The 23,884-nt window shown below is 32.0% G+C and overlaps 3 protein-coding genes across 4 annotated transcripts; 2 read left to right on the plus strand and 1 right to left on the minus strand.

The window, feature by feature from the left end:
• Positions 1–2,674: 2,674 nt before the first annotated feature.
• Positions 2,675–7,486, plus strand: LOC113870409 (exocyst complex component EXO84A). The gene is made up of 7 exons (XM_027506999.1): positions 2,675–2,845; positions 3,657–3,754; positions 4,425–5,475; positions 5,756–6,256; positions 6,419–6,607; positions 7,040–7,176; positions 7,366–7,486. Exons 1-7 carry the CDS (start codon positions 2,675–2,677, stop codon positions 7,484–7,486), a joined length of 2,268 nt encoding a protein of 755 aa, XP_027362800.1.
• A 1,654-nt stretch (positions 7,487–9,140) lies between these two features.
• On the plus strand, positions 9,141–11,086 carry LOC113869917 (probable leucine-rich repeat receptor-like protein kinase At1g35710). The gene has a single exon (XM_027506443.1). The coding sequence runs from the start codon at positions 9,141–9,143 to the stop codon at positions 11,067–11,069; it is 1,929 nt and encodes a 642-aa protein (XP_027362244.1). The 3' UTR covers positions 11,070–11,086.
• Positions 11,087–12,508: 1,422 nt separating this feature from the next.
• On the minus strand, positions 12,509–17,745 carry LOC113869019. 2 transcript variants are annotated; one of them, XM_027505106.1, is made up of 10 exons: positions 17,578–17,745; positions 17,230–17,472; positions 16,058–16,138; positions 15,513–15,956; positions 15,157–15,292; positions 14,848–15,010; positions 14,516–14,644; positions 14,013–14,207; positions 13,092–13,214; positions 12,509–13,005 (listed from the first exon to the last, which is right to left on the minus strand). In XM_027505106.1, exons 2-10 carry the CDS (start codon positions 17,417–17,419, stop codon positions 12,898–12,900), a joined length of 1,569 nt encoding a protein of 522 aa, XP_027360907.1. In that variant the 5' UTR covers positions 17,420–17,472; positions 17,578–17,745; the 3' UTR covers positions 12,509–12,897. The 2 variants fall into 2 exon arrangements, with proteins under 2 accessions (XP_027360907.1, XP_027360906.1); XM_027505105.1 differs by having other exon boundaries at positions 12,551–13,005; positions 17,230–17,745.
• Positions 17,746–23,884: the final 6,139 nt, after the last annotated feature.

The raw sequence follows: 23,884 nt of genomic DNA on the forward strand, positions 1-23,884 counted from the left end.
TCATACCTTAGTTAGTGCAATATTTATTTAGAAAAACATTCTAAAAATGCACTATTTAATATACTGTAATCACTTTAATTGTATTTGAAATACTACCTTAAAATAATGATATATTAGTTAACATAGAAGAATCTGCAATATAAAAATGAAAAAGATTGAAATAAATGGTTTGGTTTTAGTGGGGAGGATTATGAGTTGAGGGAAGACCATTTGAAGAATGATTTGGATTAGACATGGCGTGGGTCGTGGTCGCACGATGCGTTTGTGATGTATTCAACTTGTTGATCGTGTCGTTGTAATGCTCTTCTCTTCTTTTATTGTTTTTTTTTTCCAATTTTTTTCTCTCATTTTTCAGGTTGTTTCTTGGATGTATCAATTTCACCATCTATTATGTTAAGGGAATGGTTAAAAAATTAAATGAAATACTTTTATGAAAAATATATTTTAAATTTCTTATTTATTGCACTTACAACAATAGTTAAGAAAATGATTAATATATATTGGAGCCTACCATGGTTGCGGCCTTGTATCTTCCTTCTAGGGTCAAAGAAGAAATTTATAATTTAGAGTTAATATAAGACTAATGGGATGGTTAGGAATTAAGAGTATTCCGTTTCTTAATAAATTCACTTGTTTTTATAAACTCATCTCATAGATTAAAATTAATATTTAGGTTTTTTTTTTTTAAGACTTAAGTATCTTAATAATTAAGTTATACTTAGTGAAGTATTTTATAAAAAAGGCTCACACATGCTCATTTCTTTGGTTTTTGACACAGTCTCATAGGTGATAGTAGACTTTTGGTAAATTGGGAGTTCGTGTAAAAAGAACACTCAAATAAAAAAAAAAAACTTAAAACAAGTTTAGTGTACTTAAACTGCAATTCTCTTCTAATTCAACATCAATAATATTTTCTCAAAACATACCTTAAAATGTCATTTAATATTTTTTAATCGTGTGATACATTTTGCATTTCAAATTTTTAAATGTTTCTTTTTCTCTTCCACAAATCTCAAATGGACAATGGCGAGACAAGACTCTTAATTTGCTAACATTAATCTTGTTCGTAGAGCTACCTCTCCTATCACTTCCAATAATGACATAATTGTCTTTTACTAAATCTCTTTACTGTTATTCCACATCCTAATGAACAAGTAATAACACAGACACTCACCAACTCTTCTCAATTATTATAAGCTTTCTTTAGAAGTTGAATTAAAAATTTTTTTTCATAAAGTTCTTCAGATAATAGGTAGCTGAATATAGCATCTGGCTAAGATTAGAAAATAAACAACTCTATAAGTATATATAAAAACACGTGAAAAAAATCTTAAAATAGAGAGAAACTAAAGAAAAAAATACTTATAAGGATAGAAAATTGACTCTTTGAGTAAATTTATGTCGTACTAACTATTAATTTATATACCAAACTAGTGTTCAATCTTAGTTGGTGTTGCCTTAATCTTAATTGCTATAGCTTTTATTTTAATAGTTATAAAGTTTTTAATCTATAGATACAAAATTAGTATTAGTGTCAGGTTTTTTGGTGCGTATACTATATCCATTAAATGATGTTAATGTCAAGTACTTGATAATTCATTTTGTAGTCATCGAATATCAATAAAATATAATATTAAATCCCAATTTGATAAATAAATATTCAAAAATGGAATTAAAGAAAAAGGAAATTGAATTGTTTCATCCCAACAAACAATTAAAATACAAGAAATTTAAATTATTTATGTTTCATCCATATAAAGTATATTTTATAGAAGAAATTAAATTTACTTAAAACAATTAATTTGCTATACATTTCAAATTTATTAAAATTTTAAAATCCCGTACCAAATACTACCTTAATTTATTTTATTTTACAGGTTAAAATACCCGATCTAATTTCCCTAGAATTTCAGTTTTTGTTTTCTAAGTATCCCATATGATATTTCAATGAAAAGCATTTCAGAATTCCATTATAAACAACATACACAAACAAGCAACTAAATTTTCCATATTAATATGTATGCCAAAAAATTTAAAAGACACGTCCAATAATTTTTTAAAAAACTAAACAGAACCACTAATTAAAATAAGATAAAGTCCAAGATACTAATTAAAAAAATATAACAACACGTTCTTTTCTTAATTTTTAACGAACTTTTCAATACTATTTTTAAAATTTTTAACTTAAAATTGCATATAATAAAATATTACAAAAATTCAGTGCAACTCAATATATTAATATTATTAAATACTATAATTTTTAGTAAATGTATATTCTATATAAATTTTTATTATATACAATATTACATATTTAACTGTATTTAATAAAAACTTTATATTTCAAAAAATGGAGCATATTAATGACAAACAACCCTACATTGTACGAAGGTACATAAAAAAACACAAACATTACGAGTCCTACGTGTTTGGAATGGCTGCAATGCATGTTCGCCGCACCTCTCTTCTCTCTCGTATACACATAACATTCTCATCCATCGTCACATCATATTCATCAATCTAATCATGACTTCGATCACATTCTCTCTACTTTCATTGCATCGATCCTTCCTCCATACACAATTGAATTGAACAACATTCAACGGTGGCGTGTTGCTTTTGCGATATATATTGCATGCATATAATAACAATATAGACAAAGACAAAGACAACATCAATGGATCAGTCACCGTTCACGACTCCGAGAGGATCTCTTTCATCGAGCATAGGAGACTCTTCAGAGCTTGAAGCCAATCTCACACTCAGCGAAAGGCTTAAGATTTTCAAGAGTTCCTCCTTTGATCCCAATGCCTATGTCGCCACCAAATCACGCAGCATGAACGAAAAGGTCCCTTTATTTCTACGTTTCTCTTCCTTGTATTATATTACAACTTTGAATATTGCAAAATTGGGTAAATGGGTCTATTTATGGATGACTTATCATGCCTCCAATGAACGGAAAAATTATAACTTTTGTGATTGTAGAAGACATGTAACATCCATGAGTTCCACATGTGCATGTGAGAAGTGTGTCTCTATATATTATATGCATATGCGACAAAATAAAAACCTGAGTTTGAGTTGTTTGAAGAGTGTTGTGCTTATAAGTACTGTTTATGCACACAAAAACAAGTGTTGAAGGTTTCATATGTGTACTATGTTAGATGTTAGATATGATCCTAGAGGCAAATAGGCAATCTTTTCTCAATTGAAAAAGCCATTTGTTGCAGCTTGCAAGTTCTAGCTAGTTTAGACATTCATCCTATTCCTAGTGAAAGGGGTACAATGCAGGCTGGTTCAGTGATCGCAAACTCCCAAGAATTGAACAAGTTTTTTGTGCTTTAAAAATGGAATTATAATTATATAATTTTGATGCTCATCTGGTTTGTTCTTATGCAATGTGTGTCAAGTGTCAAAATGATTTTTGGTAAATGAAGTCAGGTGATGATATGGGGAAAAATCTTCTCTTTTTTTTTTGTCCATTTCATTGAGGAACTTTTGCTGCATTCCTATTTAGTGCGTGTTTGATTCATTTTACTTTAGAAAAATAATCGTTTATTTTTACTAGTTTTTCGAGAATTTTTAAAAGATAAAAGATTATTTCTGCCTAAATAATCATTAATAAACATGCTATTTACCAATGTTTGTACATTTTACAGGAGATAAGACACTTATGTGCTAATCTTGTTGAGCTGAAGAAGGCTTCAGCAGAAGAAATGCGCAAAAGTGTTCTTGCTAATTACTCAGCCTTCATACGGTGAGAACACACTCCAAAGTGCTAAATAGCTGATGAATATTTTCTAATTCGTTTTCAAAATCTTATGCATCATATATGAATTCTGAAAGGATTTAAGTATTACCATTTTACGAAATTTTCATTATGATGAGAATGTCAATCCAGTACTTCCGACTACAGCTTGCAATGTTATGAATCTAAAGTGGTGTATGAAGTTTAGAAACGGGTATTTATGTGTATGGAGAATTCTTAGTTGTTCTTAGTTCCTTTCCCTTAGTGTATTATATTGAAAAATTATGTCAGATGCTGGCAGGAACTTACCAATATGAAGCTCCTTGCAGTTCTCAAACTTCTGTATATACAAGCTTTTTTTATCAAACTTCTTTATATTAAAGTTCCTATCAGTTCTCAAACTTTTTTATTCAGTTAATAGAAAATTAGATTTGGAAGTTAATAAGAGTGGAAAGGGGATATTAATATAAAACTTTAGGCTGCTAAGTGAGCAATATAGTGACATACTGACACCAAAATTTAAAGATCCATTTTAGATATTTAAATTTTTGAACCAGGGGCAGAGAATGGTTTTTGATTTTCTACCAAACACTGATAAATATATCAAGTGGCTAATTGCCTGAAAATAAGAACATCCCCTATCTGTAAGCATGATTATGACTACAACATTTATATGCAGTACATCCAAAGAAATTTCAGATCTTGAGGGGGAGCTTCTTTCCATGAGAAATCTTCTATCCACCCAAGCTGCTTTGGTTGAAGGTGTAGCACAAGGGTGTCAGCTTAGTGCCTTGATTAGTGGAAACGAAGACTCAGACATGGATGATGTACTAAATGAGAAAACAGATATATCCAAGACAGAAAAATGGCTAATAGAATATATGGAAACTCTTGAAGTTATATTAGCAGAGAAAAGAGTGGATGAAGCTATGGTTGCTCTGGATGAAGGAGAAAAAACTGCAAAAGAAATTAGTGAAGGGAAAACTTTAAGTCCAGGTTTATGTGAGTCATTGCAAACTGCCATTACAGAACTCAGAAAAAGACTAGCTGATCAGCTGGCGGAAACCATCTGCCAGCCATCAACTCACAGTGCCGAGATTCGATCAACAGCGTTGGCATTGAAAACTCTTGGGGACGGTCCTCGTGCTCATACGTTACTGCTTAAATCTCACCGAGAAAAGTTGCTGCGTAGCATACAAGGCCTTGAATCCACCACTTATAGTGGAGTTGGACCATACACTACTACACTTTCGCAGTTTGTCTTTTCAACCATTTCACAAGCAGCATCAGATTCTTTGACATTGTTTGCTGGAGAAGAACCTTCATATACTTCTGAGCTAGTAACTTGGGCAGTAAAACAGGCTGAGCAATTCGCCGTTCTCCTTAAGAAACGCATTCTTGCCTCTACAGCTGCTGCAGGAGGTCTGAGAGTGGCATCTGAATGTGTTCATGTTTGCATGAGTCACTGTTATCTGCTAGAGGCTACTGGGATGGCCCTTTCCCCTGTGTTGCTAAAATATTTTAGGCCTTTTGTTGAGCAAGCACTGAACACAAATTTGAAAAGAATTGAACAAAGTAGTGCTGCACTGGCTGCTGCAGATGATTGGTTGCTTGCTTATGCACCAACCAACAGGAATTCTGGCGAACCTCGATCTTCTTCTTATAGTAACTTAAGTTCATCCCAGCCAAAACTTTCAAGCAGTGCTCACAAATTCAACTCAATGGTTCAGGTGATTACTTAGTTCTTGTATTTATTTTCATTGTTGTCCAGGTTCGAAGTTAAAAAGATCTTTTATCAAGATTACAGAATTGTTTGCATTTGAAAGATTTTCTTAGCAAACTATTGCTCAGTATTCTGTATCACTTTAAAAATAATGTTACCAGAAAGTGAGGCTCAGCCAACTGAGAGAGTATAATATTGGAAAAAGTAATTATGAAGCTTCTTTCTTTCACTCTCCTTTATGTCTCTTCGATGGAAATGCTTAATAAAGTTCTTCATTATGTGAATAGGAGCTGTTTGAAGATGTAGGACCTCTTGAAATCCTACAATTGGATGCTCTTGCATTTGAAGGCCTTCTACAAGTGTTCAACTTCTATGTCAATTTGCTAATAAATGCATTGCCAGGTTCAGTTGTAACTGAGAACTTGGAAGGTTCAGGGCACAAAATTGTTAAGATTGCTGAGACTGAAGCACAGCAGATAGCATTGCTAGCTAATGCAATATTGTTGGCAGACGAGCTTCTCCCTCGTGCTGTTGTCAAGCTTGCACATAGCACCAGAGGTGATGAATCTCAGAGAAGAGGATCAGACAAACAAAGGCCTCCAGAACAGCGTGAATTGAAGAAAATACTACAGCGTGAAGTTGATCGCCTGCGAGACAGCTTCTGCCGGCAACATGCTCTTGAGCTCATCTTCACAGAAGAAGGAGAAGCGCGTCTGAATGCATTAATATATTTGAGTATGGATGGTAAAGTGGAGCCACCTGAATGGTTTCCTTCTCCAATTTTTCAGGTAATATTTGTAACACAAAGCATGTTTCCTTTGATGCTATATTGTTATGCATTTGAATCATTATAACATGATTTCTCTTAGCACTCAGATGGTTGCATTGATAGAAGCATTATAGATCATTATTTAATTATAATGTTTATCATCTCCTACATTATTTTTCAGGAGATTTTTGCAAAGCTTACTCTAGTGGCAAGCATTGCAACGGATGTTTTTGTGGGAAGGGAAAGATTTGCAACTGTTTTATTGATGAGACTCGCAGAAACAGTGATCCTGTGGCTTTCTGATGACCAAGCCTTCTGGGAAGAGGTTGAGACAGGACCAACGCCATTGGGTCCTCATGGCCTTCAACAGGTAGTTACTTGAAGATGAGTCTGTAGAGTCATTTGTTGTGAGTGACTCCAAATTGTTGTGAATTAAAGTTTAATTGATGCTCCATAAAAGGTTGTGAGAGTATTAAGAGGAAGCTATTTGAAAAATTAATTTTAGAGGCCTGAAAAAAAATGTCTGGTGTAAGCATTTTAAAGGTTTCTGTCAAGACCAGTCGAGGGTTTAATTAATGGACATTCAAATGGTATAAAATGATAAACAACCGTACTATTCGTTGTAATTTTGTTACTCAACAAAATCAGACATAGCTTCTTTAAGTATCTGCAGAAGGAATTCATTAACCATTAACACAGCAGCTATTTTTAGGGGGTAGTTTGTGAGGAATTTTTTAAGATATATTTAATGGTTAGTTTCACTCACCAAAAATAAAGACTAACTATTCAATCCATTATGCAGCTTTATTTGGATATGCAATTTGTGATGATATTTTCATCTCAAGGCCGCTACTTATCTCGTCATCTACATCAAGCTATTAAAAACATCATTGGTAGGGCTATTGATGCTGTTGCTGCTACAGGGCTAGATCCTAACAGGTATATCTATCTAGATTAAATAACATATGTGGTTATATAATTATTAAATATCAATGGGAAGCAGAGAGGGATAAAAAGGAAATTTATGTTTATAGTTGCATGACTGCACCACATATAGAACATTTATGATGAAATTAGCCATCATTATTATCTACTACCACATACTAATTAAGAACCTTTCAATGGCAGTATCTTGCCAGAGGATGAGTGGTTTGTTGAAGTGTCTGAAATAGCTATAAAGATGTTAACTGGGAGAGCTGCCTTTGACAGTGCAAACGCTGATGTCACTAGTCCAACTGCATCAGTCTAAACATGATTAATGTCATTAGTCCATTCTCATGGAAGGGATTACAGTTCATCCACTTGTCAATCTTGGCACATTGTAGATAACAGAAGGGAAAGAAGAAATTGAAGAGAAACAGTTTCATATTTATCATCTACCCCACCACTTGATCAGTCAGCTTACCATGAAAATTGGCGCTTGCTATTGACGCTCTTTTCAGGGTTTAAGGAATGTGTTTCCTTCAAACTTGTGTGGATGAATTGCTTTACATCTATGTGCTTTCCCATGCTGCACAGGTCATATATTACAGATATGCTAAAGGATGAAGGAAATCAAGATCTAATGTTAGTCTGGCCATACTATCTGGTGAACCTTGGTTGATACTTGCAGCCTAGTGTAATTGAGATCACGAGAATTTCCAGAACCCAAAACTGCTACCAGGGGCTTCAGGTTTTGGATTCATTGTAGCTACTTGTATTTTACTCTTTTTCTTTCCAATATAACCCTAGTCAATTGATTAATTTTTTAAATCTCGGGTATTGCTTTTGTCTTAATCAAAATTCTGACCTACTTTGTCATGAATAAGGGAATCATAAACTAAGAATCCTTGTGTGCATGCGTGTGTGTATTATGACTCTATTGAACTGCAACAATTCTTACTTAGAAACTAAACGGCAATGGAACTCAAGTAGCCATGCTTACGAAAATTCCAGGACATGGTAAGTGCTTGGTGGTTTTGATGCTTCGCAGTAATTTTCCCTTTAAAAATTGCTGTTGTAACAGATGTCTCGAAAAGAAGCACTAAATTTGAGTTAATTTTTTTACTTTTAAAAGAAAAGCTATCCAAATTGAGGATCTGATATTTACTAAGAGTCTCGTACAGGGTGGATTTGTGATTCTTTTGGTAAAGCTATTGCTTTTCGGGTAACATTGTTTATTGATAGACTATTGGTACTCGAGATTGGAATAGTAATAAGCATAAAAATAATGAAATGTGCAGTGGTGGAGTAAAGAAGGCTCACAGAAATTTAAGATGCCGCTTGGAATTTCAAATTATGAACTGAGATTAGTCCTTGGAGTGCATAAAAATTACATTAACTTTAGTATCTCCTTATGTCTCCCCAATGAAAGTTATAAAGAAAAAGTCGTATGAGAACATGGAATTTGACAAACTCCCAAAAGAGAAACTTCCAAAAGTGCACAACCACCGGACTTTACAAGATTAATCCTTACCATGTGCTTGGCCATTTCTCATTCTTCAAACAGAGAAGTTTGATTTCCAACTGCTACATAATAGTTGCAACTTTGTAATAGAGAACACCTATATTTCCTAAGCACATAGAGGGGTAAAGTTTTAGTTTAATCCAAAATAGTGTACGGGTACGAGAATTCTGGCGCTTATCCAGATAATCAAATGGGCCAGTCTTTGGAATCTATCACTCGGTACTATTAAGGACATGATGATTCAGACAAACATGCTTTCCAGCTTTGAAATATGAATGGGAAAAGTGGCCAAAAGAAAAAGGCTAGATTTTGAAAGCAATACTATTTGTTTGTATCTCCGTCTCGTGAAGAGTGGACTATTTGTCAAAGTGAAGTCCAAGCCAACATTCTTAAGAGCCTTTTCAGTTGCAAGAAACCATTGCATAAGATAAGAGCCACTTCCATTAAGTAGAGCAACATGGATTATCAGCTTCTACATATAGTAGCACTGCTGACAGTGATAGCATTTGGAGGAGACATAAGGAAAACTACAGAAGCATGCAATTCATATGACTTGGAAGGTTTGATGGGCTTCAAGAATGGAATTCAGATGGATACATCTGGTCGTTTGGCTAAGTGGGTTGGTAACAGTTGCTGTGACTGGGAAGGTATTGTCTGTGAAAATGCAACCACTAAAGTGACACAGATCCACCTTCCAGGGTTCATTGATAAAGATTTGTTTCAAACTCAGATGGTGGGGCAGCTTTCTCCCTCCATAACACTCGTCACCTCTCTTGAAATCCTTGATCTTGGAGGTTTAGTTGGCCTCAGTGGAACAATTCCACAAACAATTGGTTTGCAACTGCCAAAGCTCAAAAAACTCTACCTTTATGGCAACAATTTAACTGGCCCAGTACCAGAAAGCATAGGTGAGTTACCAAACCTCCAGGAACTGGCACTGCATGAAAATAGGTTATCAGGGTCGATCCCTTCTAGCCTTGGAAGCTTAAAAAACCTCAAAAGTTTGCTGCTTTACTCAAACCAAATTTCAGGTACAATACCACTCTCACTTGGGAATTTGACAAATCTGGTAGAATTGGATATTCATGACAATGCTCTTACTGATCATATACCCAATAGCATTGGTCAGATGCAGACTCTGGAAAAGCTTGATCTTTCAAGCAATATGCTAAGTGGGAACATTCCTTCTTCACTAACCAATTTAACTGCCATTTCAGTTTTGTATATGGACACCAATTATCTTGAGGGAACCATCCCATTTCCCTCAAGATCTGGTGAAATGGCTTCTCTAGGCTTCTTAAGACTCCACAATAACCATCTAAATGGAAACATACCTCCCAGTTTTGGCTACCTGGTTTCTCTTCAAAGAGTCTCATTATCAAACAACAAACTTGAAGGAGCATTGCCTTCTAGTTTGGGCAATTTGCTTTCTTTGACAGAGCTTTACCTCAGTGACAACTCTTTTTCTAGCCAAATACCAAAATCAATAGGCCAACTTTCTCAGCTCATTATGTTGAACATTTCCAATAATTTAATTGAAGGGCCATTACCTCAAGAGATGTCTTCCCTTCAAAATCTTCAAACTCTTGATCTTTCTTTCAACCCTCTGAACCTCTCAGCCATCCCAACATGGCTATCAAATCTATCATCACTTTCCCGAATTTACCTTGCAGGCTGTGCAATCCAAGGCCAAGTGCCAAACATTTTGCAAACAACGGATAGTCCAATACAGGAACTGGACTTATCAATGAACCTTCTCAGTGGAACCATACCATCATGGATAGGATCCTTCAGTCAGCTCTACTTGTTAAACCTCTCAAGAAATTCACTTGATTCACACATACCTGATTCTGTTGCAAACTTGCATGATCTGAGCGTTCTTGATCTTCACTCAAACAAGTTAACAGGATCCATAACTGGAGCATTTGACATTGAACAAGGTACTTCTGGGGGATCATTAACATACATTGATCTTTCTGATAATAACTTCTCAAGTGGAGTTGAGGCAATTGGTGTCGGAGGGCAGTTTAATATTCAGTACCTGAATTTATCTCATAACCTTCTGAAGGGTACATTGCCAAGTTCCCTTGGGAGACTGAATTCCATTCACAGTTTGGACTTAAGCTTCAATGAATTAGACTCCAACTTGCCAGAAGTGCTGGCAAAATTGACCTTGTTGGAGAAACTGAAGCTACAAAAAAACCACTTCAGTGGTAATATACCCAATGCATTTCTCAAGTTGAGAAAGCTGAAGGAATTGGATTTATCAGATAATGTACTTGAAGGGGAAATTCCAGAAGGAAAGCCTCTAATTGACTTTCCTGGAAGTTCTTATTCTGGGAATAAAGGGTTGTGTGGGAAGCCTCTTGGTCCATGTAAACTTTGAGGATTGTAAGATATGAACGAAAGCCTAAGGATTCAATTGAATTGTAGTTTCACTCAGGACAAGTCTATTTTGGCTACATATCATTGAATTTTTATTTATTTATTTATTTATTGTGTGTGTAAAACCACAAAGCAAGGGTTGAACTTGTTTTATTTCACTAGAAAATAGAGAATCTCTGGTAACCCTGAACTTTCACGATGTATCCCTCTAGAAATAGAAACTTGTGACAAATATTGGAATTTCCTTATGCAGGTAAATAGAAGGTATATAATTAAAAGTATCCCAAGCTTTCTAATAAGTTTAAGACAATCTTGAATCATCAAACTTAAAAAAAAAATGGCATTTTTGTTCCCTTTTATTTTTCAGTCAACTAAGCAACTCATAAACAATCTTCAATTAATTCGCGTAAACATAAAAGGCAGAGATGTTTCGTAAAGATAAAACTAGCAATAAATTAGGATTGTAATTGGATTGGGTTAAATCTGGAGGTCACGTTAAAGGGAAATGTGTCTGGACCAGTTAAAATTAAAATTGCTCGATTTAGGTTGGTTTGGGTTTGAAAATTTGTGGGTGTCCCAATCAAATTCTAATTAATTTGAATTGAACATTGAGTCAATATGTATCCGCATTTAAAAAATATATATTTAAAATGTTATTTAAAAATTGGGATTTAAATTTGACCTATATACTTAATCAAGAATCTTTTATATAGAAAAAGTAATATTTTTTTAAATATAGACCTAATTCAAAAATCTATTTGAAAGCTTATTTTATAATAAAATTTATTTTTTGTGAAAATAATAGAATCTTTTAAATAGATCACTAAAGGTACCTATAAATAAGCTAATGAATCCAAAATTTGATTTAAAACCTTTAAACAAACAAACAAGTGTATATCTCAAAATGTTACAGTAAAACTTTACACTAATTACAACAATAATAATATATTATTTTTATCTACTTTTTCTTTGGATCAGATTGGGTGGACTGGGTTCAGTAGTTGACTTGAGTCGCTTACATACTTACTGTAAATATCATAAAATTTTATTTTAAAAGAAAAAAAATCCTCAATTCAGAATTCACTGCACTCATTTAAAATATCCTTGGTAATAAATACTAATCGAATCATTTAAAATGAAGCCTTACTTTAAAGGAAGAAAGTGCAAAACTGTATTTGTTTTTTGTAAGACAAATACTAATTAGTGTTTTAAAAACATCAATTAAGTAATTAAAAGTAATATATATATATATATATATATATATATTATCAATATACTTTTTATTAATTCTTTAACTAATTAGCAAGACTCGAATTATAAAGCCAATTAATATAAATGTATCGTAAACTATAAAATTACTTTTAAAATTTTGAATTGACGGGTATATATATCTCTGACACACTTCAAATTATTGAAGCCAAATCCATAAACATTTCCTATGTGAAGTGGAGATTCCATGAGTTGCTTTCAATCACTATGCACACGTTCAACAGTGGTACATTTTTCACTTGGGTTAGTTGTACAATGAGGAATCACCCTCATAAAGAACCCACGCGATCAAATTTATGTTTGTTCATCTTTGTTTCTTTGGTACAATAAATTTTTGTTTAAATGAGTAGTAACTGCGTTTGTGAATATGGACCCTACTTGTCCATAATTTAAGTAGGCGTAGGTAGGTCCATGTTTCTATTATAGGGCTATTCAACCCTCCTTTGATCCAAGAGTGAAAAATGTATTGAAAAATGTGTTGAGGACTCCCATAGACACCCTTCTAGAAATAACCATTATTAATCATAAATTGTAAGATTGCAAATGCTTTTGTTATTATATTAGAGGGGGTCCTGAGTTAGCCCCAGTTGTTGGTAATTCGTGTAGTCAATGCCGTTTAATCTAATACAACATAACACATGCTCTGGCAGCTCCTCTGGTTTGTTCCCCTGTTACATGATATGAATATTTTATGATAATCAATAAGGGCATAAGAGAAAATACATTTACTTTTGGCATAAGAGAAATAACTTGCCTGAATTGTGAGGCCAACATCTAGACTGCAAACCTTCAATCTGTCCAAGAAAGCTTCAAACCCCTTTCTTGAGATATAACTAAATCTATGCATATCCAAATCAATCTCAAAGTAATTTTCTCCCTGAAAAAATAAATAAATAAAATGGATAAATCATTGTGATAGTGGCTAGTATAAGGAAGTAAAGTAGTGCATGTGGATGTCCCTTGTCCTTTATAGTGAAATGACACCACTGTGCAATGCGGGCCAAACATATGACACAAACAATCTATAAAGATGCAAACAAACACACCAAGAAGGAAAAGGAGCCCACAGGAAAATTTGAATTTTACCTATCACTTTTTCAAAGTCTTAATTTCACCATACACGTTTTTGTTTATCTTGGTTAGATGGTCCATTCAGAATTAACTGCCAGATTAATTCTTAACATTCAAGAAATATCATGCGGCACTAACTGCCATAATTAATCACAGAATGATATGAATGTGGACAGACAGGACCATTTATCATTAAAGAAAAGTAAAACCCGTATGCATGTATAAAACTTCACATTCAGATTTCACTGAAAAACAAAATAGACTGGTAACATCAATTGGTACATTATATGGAGAATATAAAGATAATAGAGAGATATTTTCATAATCAGCTTCAGGAGGGTATCAAATAAAATAATGGGGTGAGTAATTGGAAATATAAGCTTCGTAGAAGCAGTTGCATAGGTAATCTTTGTAAAATCAGTTAGGCTTACTCATTCCTTATAAAGGCTAAATCAATTCTCGTCAAGCTAACTTTTGGAGTTGAATTAGGCTCAAGTTCAAATTTTTAAGACTTTCTAATTCTTCAAGATCATTCAAGAATTAGTTTCTCATCTAATGACACGCTTATTGAAAGAAATCATTACAATCAGTGGACGAGACATACTGTGTAAAACTCATGTTGGGGACGGGAAAGAACAGGTTTCTCATTGTAGGCCTGCATAAGCTTTTTTTCTGCTGCACTCAAGTGAAGATCTTCCAGATTTACGACACGGCCCAATATTTTCAACCTTTCGCGGAAGGGTACAATTGTATCTAAAGGAAAACCCTTTACCTTTTCAACTTCATCATCCATCAACCTCTGTAGAAAGACATAGACAGAAGTTATTTCATCAGCTACATATAGAAGGCCAGTAACAAGAAGTGATAAGAGCTTTCCTCAAATTAACAGACAAAAAAGGCAACAATATAGGAAATCAATAGGAGATCATAAAACTAGAGGTACTATCAGGGTATATTTGGCTATGGTAAATATCTATGAATCTTTTATTTTATGGACATGAAACAACTAATCATAGTAACCAAGAAAAAATTGAGATGGCAGAAATTTTAGCAGGGCGTATCAGTAAATATTAAGCACTAAATTGACACGCGAAGCCTCCATCTTACTCTAATGCTTTCTTGAAAATGCTGTGGAAGTTCCTTGGAGTAACCTTCTGAAAGTTTAAAGTACAAAACAAAGCTCATTCCTTCACCATCGGTTTCGCCCTGAAAAAGTGCGGCAGGGTAGAGTGGAATCTGAAATCACCAAAGGGAGGAGTATAAGAATATGAAGCAACAAGATGTTTATAAATTTTTCTGTTGAGAATGTTCCATAATTAGATAGAGGCAAAAACATAGCAAGGGATTAGAATGAAATAAGAAACCAATGTTGGAATTAGAAACTAGTAGGCAAGAAGACTAAAATGAATAACTAAATTACAGCAAGGTAGGAGGAGTACCTGAACATTTACAACAAGTATGGGTGGAAATTTCCCAGAGGAATTAATAAGGGGAAGTTCCACGAACCGAGCTATATGGTCCACTTTTCGTGGAGATAAGAAAACATCTACACCAAATGGGTAATATGCAGAATAGTTGGGAGCAAAGTCCTTCTTCTTGTCCCTGCCACGAACAAAATCCCAGACAAAAATTATTTTGTCGATGTGTATGGAAAACATCTAATTTTGATTTCAAAGTTTATATTATTTATGCATTTATTTGGACAAGGATCCATTTTTAAACAAATCTCTGACAAATCTTAATCTTACTTGAAATAATTTACTCCTCTAACTTTGAAAGTGCTTGGATCAATTTGTGACCAACAATCAAGCATTTGCTTATCAATTGGACAAAAGGGTACTTGAGAACCTGCAATTGGTCTTTGTAGAAGTGTCTTCGAGGAAACTGAAAACCAGAAAAAAAAAAGAAAAAAAAAAAGAGGGGACAGAATAAGAACTGCAACAATTATATTTGCTCATAACTGCATCACTAGATGCGTTCTCCGGGAAAACTGAAATTTACTAAATCATTTTTAGATAAAAGTATAAACCTTTTAAGGTGACAATAATTTTATATAAAATAAAACCCAAGTCAAAAGAATGATGTTTCAAGAATTTCAACTCACATAGAGTAGAATTCCCATGTCCTTCCTTCCATTTAAAGGGAAGTTTCATAGGAGCTTTCTTCCTTGCATTAGGAGGACTAGAACTTGATGATCTTCTCTTTTCAACAGAAGGAACAGTAGATGCAAGACACGGCAAACAATTGTTTGGAAGAATTCCACAATTATCCAAAACTCCGTCATCCTTGTTGGAGTTTGCATCCACTGAGGAAATATCATCAAGGAACACAGGCTCGTTTACTTCAACTATATTTCCATCACTTCTACGTTGAGAATCAATGGCATCCACACCAAAATATTGAACATCTGAACTTCTGGCAGCCGCAGAGCCTACCGATAACTCCTTCGGTTTCTGCACCTGATCAGTTGAAACTCCATGGTTGGCATCTCTTGAGGTTGGGAAACTTGCTATGGATCCACCTTCTATCCCAGTCAAAGATACAACATCTGCATATATCAATTGTATTTGATGATAATTTTTTAATAATTCATTAAATAGGGTAGTAAACAAACTATATCTAAATTTTTTTAAAAAAATAAAATCATACCATCAGGAACACTCTGGTAGTCATCATCACAGTCAGAGTCGAATACTGCAACCGAATCAAACCATGCCTCTTCAATACTTCCTGTTGCCACAAATTAAAATTCCGATAACATATTAGCTATATTAAAAGCCGTACAATAGCCAAATACGATTTCAGAGAAATGTCTTATGCACTAGCTGTAGTTAAACCAAATGTTATATAATAAGCTGATCAAAATGTCTGAGAGGGAAAAAAAAAAAAAAAGCAATCGCCAGCATAAGGAACAGATCCACAGGGACAGAGAAATGAAAAGTTGAATTGAATTATTTTTCAATAAAGATGACTCAGTTCTGAAATGAATTTCATAATGATAGAAATTAACATATACATTAAGTTCCTATTTCAAAATTTATAATTAAACTGTTTCAACTGGTAAAACCCAAGCATTTATAAGTACTAATTCTGCAACCCTTCCCTCCATGTCTGTGATAATAAGGCCATAATTCCGGAACCAAGTGCTACTTCTAAGTCCTCATTGCTCAAACCACAAAGCAAAGCTGAAATGGGTAGAGGCATATAAAAGTGTACCACTCCCCATATACAATTGTTCTCAATCACTCCCACATAGACATCAGTACTAACATTACTCCAAATTTTGACACCACCTTTCCACCAGAAGTCTTAGTATGTTCATTCTTAGAACAAAAGTTGAATTTCAACCCCTCCCTTCGTGTAGAAAATAAAAATAGCTTTCCTAACGATGCTCACATAGCATAACACAAAATATTGACAATGCTTTCGGTTGTGAATGACAATAATTTGCACCAACTATTAACACCCACTCCATCCTCCTAAACTATTGCTTAGCATCAGTTCAACTGTTACTTCAGATTTCAGAGCATACACAACCAATCCATTACACGCAAAGTCATCAACTCCACCTACAAAATTTCCCAGAATCCAAAACTGCAAGTCTCCAACTACCCCAAAAGCACCAAACCAATTGGCAAACTCACTCCAACAAGAAGAAAAAAAGATCCGTTAAAAGAATTCCCCATCAACAAATTGCATTCCATAAGAAAACAAAACCAAACAAACAGTTTCAGCTGTCTCATTCACAAACTTCAACTCCAAAATCACTTCAAACAAATGCAACCCAAAAGGCCAAACAAAAACTGCAATAAAACATCAACCTTGGAAAGCGGAGTTGGCAAAGGAACGATCAGGTAACCCTGTCACATCACCCTTGTCCAATGATTCTTTAGACAACCGAGAAGAAACTCTTCTCCTGAGTCCTCCTCTTCTCCTCTTCCTGGTTTTCCTCTTGGAAGAGCTCAACCTCCCTCCCACACACCCTTGTGGAGTTGAAACACACGCCCCCATATCATCAAAACCTCTTCCTCAGATCCCTCACCACCCTCAACACCCCAAAAGTTCTGTCATAGAGACACAATGATAAGAAAAGAAACACACGCACTAAACCCGAATACAATAACAAAAAGGAAACTAAACAAAGGAAGAACTTGTAAGGCTAAAGCTACCGTCTATTTGTTGAAGTTACAAGAAAGACTCCAACTTTTTTGCCCCCATCATCGTGATGATACTGATAGCAATAAATAAGCCACCCCAGAAAAATAGAACACAAAAATTGAAAGGAAGGAAAAAAGGGTCAAAATTTTCTTCTTTAATGATGATGCTGAGAAAAAAAAAAAACATAAAATACTAATAATATTGTACAGTGACGGCAGTTGTTGAAGTTGGACGCAGCGTGGGGGTCCCAGTGTGCCACGTGGCGAAAAGTGATTAGGCGAACGTGTGGAAGAGTGGTGCAGAGTGCAGAGATTGTGGACCAAGTTCTACGTTGTTGCTGGTTACTGTACTTTTGGCGTTTATCTGACGTCGTTTCACACACTCATGTAAAGTTCTCAGTATCTTTATCCATGTCCGTATAATGCGTGTAGTCAATCCAAATGTGTGTTCATAGGACCAAAGCTCACTGCATTGAGACATCTACTACATTCATATTAGTACCCTTTTCCACAATTACAATATGGGTCCCTTTAGCCTCAGACTTTAATGATATGTGCTGGATATGAATCATACTTAGATCTGTACCAAGCATATGAACCCCTTTTTTTATGGCTTCAGTTTATTTTCCTTTGAAATTCTCAATTTATTAACGAAACAGCATAATTTGAATTCCGGCTATTACCTTTATTTTATGAGGTTGTCTTTGGACTTTGAAGTGACAAAATATCTTTCCCTGTAAGTTTTCTTCTTTTTTTTTGTCACAAGGTCAAATTCACGTTATTGTGCACACTTCTTAATTGACTTGCACTTTTTAATTATTATCATTTGAATTACTTAGTGTTTTGACCCGCAAAAAAAAAAGACTGTGCATCTATATTTAATAATTTGAATATAAAATATTTAATATGAAACATGTTACGATCTGCATTGTGTGTTAACAATCGTTAAATTGAAGAGTTTATTTAATTTGATTTAGAATCAAAATCATTCAAATCATATGTAGGCGTATAAATGCATGCATGCACGCATGAATATCATTTTCTTCTTCTTACCCTGATTACAAAATGCTTTTATTTGGTTTTGAGTCGCAGGGAAAGTCTACCAACTTTAAAATATGATCATTTTTTATTTAAATAAATTTGTTTTTAAAACACCTAAAACACAATATTTCAAGAGTAAACATACTATACATGTGTGAAAAAAAAATGTTGCAAAATAATCAAAGATTTGATGTTAAAAGGCAATAGTAAACAAAAGTAAAACAAAATGAGTTAAGGAAAAATAGATTTTTTTTAAAGACGAGCTTAGTTAATTTCTTAAAATTTTTCATTTGTGAACATTAATTTTTAAATTGCAATATTCTTACCATAGTAAAAACAGTGTAGGTATAAGTATACAAAAGTAAAATAACCAAATTATATAGTTACAATAGTTCGGAACTTATCCTAAATCCAAATTATTTGTTTGAATAAATAGATTTGCTAAAGGGGAAAAGAAACTTTTTGGTCATGACAGATATTAGCTATTCAAATTGAGAGAATGGGTGGCTGCTGGTGAAGTGGGGAGAGAGAGAGAGAGGAACAGAGCTGGTGCACACGAGAGGAAAATGACCAAACTTTTTTCTTACAAAGATAGGGCCAAACGTCATTCTCAAACCTATGTTTAGGGCAATTAGGTTAAGCTGGAGACAAGTGACCCTCTCCTTAAAATGTCCTCATGAACTTTCACCTAACCAATAATAATGATAATATCTTATCTGGTTCCGTAGTGACCGCATGGTGTTTATCTTAATGTTGAGTGATTATGAAGCAACTTGATAACGCAAGTACCCCGAAACAATATGGAAATTTTAAAGATGGAGACATTATTATAGTCAATATAGAAACTTCATAAGTACAACATTTCAGGTAGATACTGTTGGAAAATGTTAAAAGGAAAAGTTCAAGTTCCATTTTGTATTCATTTTATTTTGTCATGACGTGCAATTTTGGGTTATCATTTTACTCCTTTTACGGGAAAAATTTAACTCCTTTGTAATTTTTTTTCCCTTTTAAACTGATCCAATGTTTGATGAAATTATGTATATTAAATTTCAGAGCTTTTTCTATCATGGCTTAAAAAAAGGACAACACCCTTTTGAGTGAATAAGTCAAAATACAAACAAGTTGCTATATTATTAAGCGAATGGGATACTCAGCAGTTAAAAGAAAACAACATACCTAGCAGTTCTATATGAATTATTTTTGGAATATATATATTAAGACAGAGATCTATACTGTTTACTTAAAGCTGTCTACGATCCAAATCATTAATTAATTACTAACATATGATTCATGCATGTATGATATATTAGATTAAAAAATATAATTAGGCTACTTGGACAATTGGCTTATGTTGGTGTGATCATGATTAGGCTTGTAGAATAGAACTTTCGGTATATAAATTATTCAAAGTGTGATAACGACTTTGAATATTTTGAAAGAAAAGACAATACATATTTTTTATTTTTTATTTTCTTACTAAAGGGACACTTTAATAATCTTGTCATTTTTCATGAAAATACTACAATTACCAGCTAAAAAATATTATTAAAATTTAAGATAATATATGCTATAAGATTATTTCCAGACTCTATTATGACAGTTCTACTTAATAGTTATTTATATCATTAGCGGTTATATTTTTTGATTCGTCGATTCAAATAGAGAAGCAAGATCATGTCCAAATACAAAATATTCAATCGTAATCTTAGCCAATATATTATGAATCTAATTGGAAGACATTAATAATGTCAAAAAATACATATTATTTAATGATGAGTAAATTTTTAATAACATGGTAATTCATAATTATATATCAAAATTAAACTCGTGTCCCAAAACTGGATACAAAATTCTATATATACTTGGAGGTATCATTAGAAACTAAAATAAATTATTTTATATAGTTATAAATCGGTATTTGTTAAAATCAATTGAGAATTATCAATACTTAAAGAGTGATTGTCTGAGAAGTCAAAATCAAAATGAATAGTACATTTCTTTAAGGGGGAGAATAAAATAAGAATTTTGAGGAATTGAAAAGACAAAATCAGCGTAATGAACCAATTAAATCCGATTCTTGAATACAAACTTTGGGAAATTTAAGATATGATAGGATAGATGCTCTAAAGTCGGAGACAGGGAGAATTACGCTTTCTATAGGTTGCTGGAAATGGTCGTTCCAAATCAAATCAAAATCAAACAGTGAAATTACTATATTTTTTAGGTCATTTAATGCCTCAAAGTCTCAACCACAAGTTGATTCACTAATTGTGGATCCAAAGTTAACCAACACTCTTTTTTAATAATCAGAGCATCATTAGTGAGCCAATGCATCTGCTTACACGATAAGCATATTATTATTACCCTTTCAACACGCTTTGCAATAAAAGGAATAATCAATTACGTAATAGACATGGAGACGCCCGAAGGAATTTTTATATTTTTTTAGTAAATGGAGAATAAAGTATTAACTAATTTTTATGTTTTTAAAAACAAAAAATGTTTTTTTAATCATTATGATGTAGCTTATATGATCCAAAAACTATATGACTGATTATATTATTTGCCTAAAATCCGTCTCAAATTTAAGACAATGTTATTTAATTTATCTGTAATATGTGTCAAATTTTGGATAAATTTAGATATATAGAAGTGAAAAAACAACTTTAAGGTAATGATTAAGTTGTCTAAATTTCGGCTAAATTGTTTTAGCGTTGTCATTAAGTCAAAATTAAAGAACAAATAAAAATATATTTTTGGTATAGCCAAATGTATTTCCATCGGAATACTAGGTAAAAAAAAATAACTTACTATTTCTAATAGTATGACTAGTAATACTTTAATAGTTGTAAATGCTAAAGTTGGTGTAAATGTGTAATAAGCATTTCAACCAAGTTTGACCATCGAATATTTTGTTTACTAATATAATTTATTACTTTCCTACGACTTAATTGTAAGTTGTAACAAGTTAAAATATTTAAAAATTAAGTGATGATACAAGTGTAATTAAAAGTAGTAATTAATATTATTTTAAATTTAAAAAAGACAATTAAGTTATGAACATTTTTTAAATTGGACAGTTAATTAAAATTGAATGGATAGAATTTTCATACTTTTAATTTTTTTTTAAATTAATATTCAAGTAATGTTAGCAAAGCCATAATTATTAAATATCTTCTTCTTTCATGACATAAACATTTTTCTTTCTTGCTAATAGATAAGATCTAAACTCTATTCTCCGTTCATAAAATAATAGTATAAATATAAATAAACTAAATATTACGAAAGAACTTCGTGAATAAGGTTCAAATGGACAGTTTTTTTTTTTTATTATTTATTATATCTCTCTTTTATGTTTTGAGATTTAACCCATTATTATTTTCGTTCTGGCTTAGTTTATTAATGCCACATACAATACAATTCGTGCGACAATGGTAAAAAAATTTGCAACAAATTACTCTGTTAAAAAATTATCCTTAAATTTTTTCTTAAAAATCTTCTTAATTATTAAAAAATAAAAAATATTTTTTATATTTATAATTCCATTATTAATATTTAAAATTTAAAATTTTCCATTTCCTTCTTTATTTTAACTTATAAATTTCACCAACTCTATTAGTAAGAATAAATAGAAAAGCAATAAATACCTCTATAATAATTCTAAAAGACTACGTAATATAGGATCTTACTCATCGTTGTGTTGGAAATATTGCTTTTGAAAAATAACTAATAAATTTTTTATTAAAAATAATGTTGATTGTACATTAAATATTATTAACACGATTCTTTTAAAATAAAAAAAATATAAAATAAGATTGTAACGTTTTATTCATTATTAGTTTGAGATCAGTTATATTTATAAAATATCTGAATTTAAATCAAAAGTAAACAAACATTCACCTTCTTACTTTATACATCTTTTATTTTAAAAATATTAAATCCAAAAACTATTATAAGCGTGAAATAATAACACTTTGCACTAAAAAACATCTTTTATTTATTAACGGTATTGAACATCAATTATTGTTTGCCTCTAATAAAAAACATCAATACCTTTTAATACACATCTTTTTTTTATTAAACTGGAGAATATTATTAAGATAATTCTATAAAAAATATTAAAATTATATTTATCTTAAGTATTCAAAAGTGATAATATTTTAATAAAAAAAAGGATGTGTTACATAAAAAATACAAGATTGTATTAAGTTTTTTTTTTTAATTAAAATGTTACTACTTTTACATACTTCAAGTTAGGTGCTAACAAATTTAATTAAACTATGCATATTAAAAAAATAATTAATACATTAATTTTTACGAAAGTTATTTTAATGTTTTGAGTTCAGTTAAATTCTATAATCGTGTTAATTTTAGTGTGATATTTATGAAACACAAATATAGATAATAAATAATTTAAAATTTATGCTTAAGATAAACAATAAAAATTAATAAAATAAATATTTAATATTTTTAATTAAAAATTTATGAAAATAAATACAATTTAATTTATTATTATGCTTAAGTATTATATTTTTAATAATAAAACTATTATTTATTGATTTTTATCATGTGTAATATTGCATATATTAAAAAATATTAAAAGTAACTAATATTTTTTTAAAATATAATAATATGTAATATTTTTATTTAAGTTAAACTTTACTATTATGTTAGTTATTAAAAAAATATAAAATATAAATATTTATGAAGAATAAATTAAATAAGAAAATATTTTTAAAAATGTATAAAAAAAGTATTGCAAAGAAGATTAGAGGAGTAGCTTTGCTTGGTGAATATTCAACTTCTTGTAGCAAACTCCGGGCGTTAGTTGCTGCTCTGCTCAGTGGCTCTTAAATATATGTACTTACTCAGGGCATTAATTGCTTTGACTCGATCCATGCTCGTATCGCTTTCTCGTGCTTTGAATTCCATGGTCAAACTTTTCATGGTGTCAAAATTTATGTTTTATTTGACATTATTTTTCAAAGTTTATTTTCAATATTTAAAGATAATAGTTTTATTAAAAAATCAATTTATTTTTTTAATATTTTCTCTATTTTTATCAAAAAATAAATAATTTTTTTAAGAATAGTAAAAAATAGCTATATATTTAAAATTTATAACGTATTTAAAAATATCTATAATATTCATGTGGTCTTTGATTTTGGTGAAGGTTAAAGTCGTTTGTTTGTATTGAGCAAAGCACGGTAGAGAAGCACGTACGAGCAACCTCATCCTCAAAATGACCCGAATCAGTTTCAGAATTTTTGGCCCA

This window comes from Abrus precatorius, unplaced genomic scaffold (assembly GCF_003935025.1).
Source record: "Abrus precatorius isolate BTA unplaced genomic scaffold, Abrus_2018 Scaffold6, whole genome shotgun sequence".
Taxonomy (NCBI): domain Eukaryota; kingdom Viridiplantae; phylum Streptophyta; class Magnoliopsida; order Fabales; family Fabaceae; genus Abrus; species Abrus precatorius.

Bases quoted from the DNA above. Each gene is read 5' to 3' on its own strand.
- LOC113869917 (XM_027506443.1), top strand. From the start codon at position 9,141: ATGGATTATCAGCTTCTACATATAGTAGCACTGCTGACAGTGATAGCA.
- LOC113870409 (XM_027506999.1), top strand. From the start codon at position 2,675: ATGGATCAGTCACCGTTCACGACTCCGAGAGGATCTCTTTCATCGAGC. The intron at 2,846-3,656 runs GTCCCTTTATTT...TACATTTTACAG, and splicing joins CACGCAGCATGAACGAAAAG to GAGATAAGACACTTATGTGC. The intron at 5,476-5,755 runs GTGATTACTTAG...TTATGTGAATAG, and splicing joins AATTCAACTCAATGGTTCAG to GAGCTGTTTGAAGATGTAGG.
- LOC113869019 (XM_027505106.1), bottom strand. From the start codon at position 17,419: ATGGGGGCGTGTGTTTCAACTCCACAAGGGTGTGTGGGAGGGAGGTTG. The intron at 16,139-17,229 runs GTTGATGTTTTA...TTGTGGCAACAG, and splicing joins TGCCAACTCCGCTTTCCAAG to GAAGTATTGAAGAGGCATGG. The intron at 14,208-14,515 runs GTAAGATGGAGG...GTCTTTCTACAG, and splicing joins ATTTTCAAGAAAGCATTAGA to AGGTTGATGGATGATGAAGT.